General features: G+C 40.4%; 1 protein-coding gene across 1 annotated transcript; it reads right to left on the reverse strand.

Moving 5' to 3' along the window:
- Nucleotides 1–1583: 1583 nt before the first annotated feature.
- Nucleotides 1584–2963, reverse strand: LOC128298555 (uncharacterized). Its single transcript, XM_053034325.1, has one exon. The coding sequence runs from the start codon at nt 2961–2963 to the stop codon at nt 1584–1586; it is 1380 nt and encodes a 459-aa protein (XP_052890285.1).
- Between the last annotated feature and the right edge of the window lie 1618 nt (nt 2964–4581).

The following is a 4581-nucleotide window of genomic DNA, read 5'->3' on the forward strand; positions in this document are numbered from 1 at the left end:
TCGGCAAGGAGTTAAACTAATGTTTTGTTAATGAAAATGTTTTGGAAATTTATATTTTTTTCTCGGAAAGACGTACAATGTTTGAAGCCGTTCATGTTACGTTATCGCCCCAAAACCACAATCATTAAAAGAGAATACTTTTGATGCTAGTCGAACTACATGTTAATTCTCACAGAATGCCAAAGAAAGTTCATAACCTTCACCGCAGCATGCAGCATAATGGCCACCACATTTACAAACAGATAATGAATGCTACAACTTCTGCTACTTGTTCCATATGATAAGAAAAACATTTACAACCATTTCTAGCCCACCGCATATCCACGGCACGGTGCTCATCAAATTAACACACACAGTAGCGGTAGGAAACTTGCATCATCAAGCCTTTTTTTACTTCCTCTGATTTTCCTCACACAAACATCTCAATTTTGGGTGCACTTTTTAAGTGTACTCCTGCGCCTCAGTTGGAAGCAAACCTTTTGCAGGAAAATCACACCCACATACAGCACACCCATCATGCTTTTTGGCACAATCTCCACACCGCGCATACATTTCTATCTCCCGCTCCCAAGGGTGTGACTGGCAGCACTGGCATTAAGCCAACGTATGTTTATTTGAGAGCGCAATCCCAGCCCAGCTGGCAGGGTGGAATGCAGCGAAACGAAATAAGCGGATAAGTTGCGGTGAAAAGCGAAATAAGTGGCAGTGAAGCACGCGAAAAAGCGCCTCCAAATGCTTGCGGTCGACCGCACGGGTGGCTCAAGCGCAAGACTGCATGTTTAAGTAATTAAATGGAAAATCTCGCTTCTAATGTACGCTTCTATATGTCTGTGGGTGTGTGTCCGTGTGTGTGCCTGTTTGAATGAAGTGCCGTGATGTGGGCTTGAAGGTGAGATTTATAATCCACCAGCACAATCCGAATTGGGTAGCAAGTTATTAATGCTTTAGCATTGTATATGTAAAACGGTTCCATATGTAAATGGCTTTTATCATACTTTAGCGTTGCAATGCTATTTCAATTATGCAACTAGAAATGAATTTAAATAATTAAATCTCCTATTGTTAATATTGACGATGACGGCTCTTCGCCGTCAACGAATTCCATCTTCTATAAATTGATTTTCCTTATTCCAACATCATACTGCAAGCAAGAAAACCGGATAAAATCCAAATAAAATACATGTCATAATTACTCAATCATTCGGCCAACAATATTATTCGCGGAACAATTAAAAAAAATATAAAAAATATGAAACAAATGAAACTTTTATTATAAGTCATTTATCATGGTTTACAACTAGTGCAGTACAGTCATAATCACAATATAATCAATGACAGGAAAAATACAAACATGGAACTATTATTTGATTTATTTAGTTTTCAATGAGATGTACTATTTCCCTTTGTGATAACTATTTATTATATAAAGCACCTGTATATTATAATCAGCAGAACAGTTGGGCTAATGTGTGATGTGTGTGCAAAGCAAAATACACAATAGTTGGATCTATTATTTGCATAACATTTAATCGATGTAATGAAACCTAACTTATTGGGCGGTACAAGCTCTTGACATTGCGTTTTTATTTGTTTTGAATTAATTGTAACTTAGTACAGACATCCCTAACCGAAAATGGCTCAATATCCTTATGGTTAAACAGTGTCACCTCAATTCGTGTATTAACACTATTAGGGAACGTAAACAAATCTATTGTAGCATGTAACCGATTGACTTGTATCAGCATACGATGATCCGGCGCCAAGATGCGCTTATAGTTTCCGACAGATTTCGCAACATGAAGCATTGCGGCATCGCGACGCCCAGTAACGTACGCCTGCAGACATAACCCGTACGCTAAATTACCCTGTGCATGCGAGATCGACAAATTCCGTGAACCGTACAACTGTAAATAGATGTGCTGAGCTTCCGAGTACACTTCCACACTTTCACTGACCTTATTGCAGGCCAGCATCAGAATGGCCAGATCTTCCAATGTTTCCGCGTACAGTGCACTTTTTCTTCCGTATTCTTGCACAACTAAGCCGATTGCTAGTTCGAGTACGAATGTGGCTTTCGAGTACATTCGGCGTCCTAGACAAGCGCGAACAAGCTGCCGAAGAACATCAATAACTAGCCGACAGGGAGATCGTTTATTGATTCGGTTTAACGACTGCATACCATACTCGTAGCTGAAATTGAAGTTTAGATCCTCAAAATGGTACAGCGCGAATGAATGGAAAACAGCGACCTGCAGATCATGCAAACTCTGCAGCTTGCTTGCTTCGTCGGGAATTTCTGGGGTAAATTTGGAAGCCCATATCACATTGTTCAGTATCATTTGCATACATCCGTACGTTTTGCTGGCGTTGATCAGCTTCCCGGAAAGTGTTTGAGCTCGCATCAGCTGCCGCAACACAGTAAGTTCCTCCTCCGTACCAAAGCGAGTATGTTGCCGGGCAAGTCGGAGTATTCCGATTGCTTCTACGGTCCATCCAGTCTCGATGAGGAAAGTTCCTATTCGTAGGCCACATTTGTAATCTAGACGGGAAAAGCTCCCCTTACGGAACTTCTCCTCGTCTAGTTTCTTGTACTGACGAAACAGCTGGATCGGAACGGATTTTTTTACACTTTGAAGCCATTGAAAGCATTGCACCAGCGGAGTTAGATCACCAGACAGGTGTCTGATAAAGTCACTGACTAGTAGCGGATCGGAAACAATCTCTAGCTGAACCTCCACCAAACTAGGATAGTCACACATTTCAGCTAACAAGTCCAACCGTGTACCCAGTGGCAATTCCTCGATTGCAGCTCTGCGATTCGGACATCGTGGGTTATTGGCGAAGCTGCTTGTGACAGCTTCCACTGCAAGACGATACAACGGTTTACAGCTTTGAACCAAGCTGGTACTGTTTCGGTCCATATAAATGTCCGAAAGTGGCCAATATTTGGCCGTATGATACATGACAGTCAGAGTCTAGCACTGCTATCACTTTTGCACGATTATTTCCCTCAAAACAGTTCAACGTAGTGGAATAAAATACAACATTTGCTTTTTCTTACATCCCACACACTTGCTGCTCTTCCAACTGGTTTGGTTCGAACCAGAGAAAGGTAGGATACTTTTAAAAACAACTAATCCTGCTACCCTTGGCAGGAGATTGTTCTTCTCCAAGCGACAACCACATACTGACAGCAGTGAACCTAAACTTATTTATGACACTCACCAACACTGGTGAATTGTCTTCGCTAACCAAATGAAATATGTAACCTTTTCCGCCCTTTTATGAGACACGATGAAGGAACAAAATAAAGGGAAAACACCAACAAAACAATAGGGTCATATAAAGAGTTTCCCCAACAAGCGGCCGAGTAATATTTGTTTAATGTTTTTGGAGTGCATAAATATACAACAGTCATGACGGTCCGTATAAACAAACCAATTCAATAGCCTCAAAGTTTGTATAAATAACATGAAAAAGGTATATGTAATGTTTTTTTTTTTTCATTTTGTTACAAACGATGTGTAAAAACAATATAAAATCTGGAGTATTTCTAACCTTAACATCATGAGCTAATGCATTTGCGAACGATTAGCAAAAGTTCCATTGAGGTACTTCTATTTACTTACAGTTCTAATAAAGGATCTCGCAAGGGGAATACAGGCCCTAATCACTTCGATACGTCAATAAAGCAATGAGCTAATACACTTAGTAATTCCCATACAGGATCACATGATTTCCTTTATGACCTTCAACTAAGAGCCATAGTCACAATCGTTATGGAACATGCATAAAAAAGGGTGAAACATTAATCCAACACCTACACCACATCCTTTTCATAACACGGTCCAATCTCTGATGGAAGGCTCAAATAACCTAGCAAAATGGGTACAAGCGCACAAAAAAAAACGAACCCTGGTAGACATGTACCTGTAACGAGAAGAAAAATCAACATTGGATTTTACATAAGACAGGTAACGTCAGATGATGTTTGGCTAGAACCTCTCCAAGGTAACAAAAGAGAAAAGGGGCCTATATAGCTGTAAAAGGCAATCGCAACCTTACTCTTAGCGTCCCGAGGGTATACACGGTGAAAGAGATTCATTAGCAGATAATCGGAGCGACTGCCGTTTTTCAGATCGAAAAAGGGAAACGAATAGATCTAGCGAGAAACGAACCAAGGTAGCAAATTGGGCCTAAGGTATGCTGCTCCCTCAAGGTGTACCTTAGCTGACACCTAATTAACACGCATATTTGCTGGGATCTTGACAGGATGGAAAGCCTCCAGCTATGACTCACACAAATTTTGATCCTTAATTTCCCCTGCTGACACAGGAGATGGTAAAAAAATAAAGGTAGACATGAATATGCTGGAACGTATAGAAAGCCTCTAATTTCCGACCAACCTTTTTTATCGTTTGAATGAAATTTTCACACTCGGATACATTATTTACAAGAAGCAATCAAGACAGACAAAAATGCATCAATTTATCGATCGCAGACGGACAACAACTCCATCAACAATGGACCATTCCTGAAGCCGTCCTTACTAACAACAACAAAGCGACTAATCTTTAAACG

Source organism: Anopheles moucheti, chromosome 2 (assembly GCF_943734755.1).
Source record: "Anopheles moucheti chromosome 2, idAnoMoucSN_F20_07, whole genome shotgun sequence".
NCBI lineage: Eukaryota > Metazoa > Arthropoda > Insecta > Diptera > Culicidae > Anopheles > Anopheles moucheti.

Coding starts and splice junctions, on each gene's coding strand:
- LOC128298555 (XM_053034325.1), bottom strand. CDS start 2,963: ATGTATCATACGGCCAAATATTGGCCACTTTCGGACATTTATATGGAC.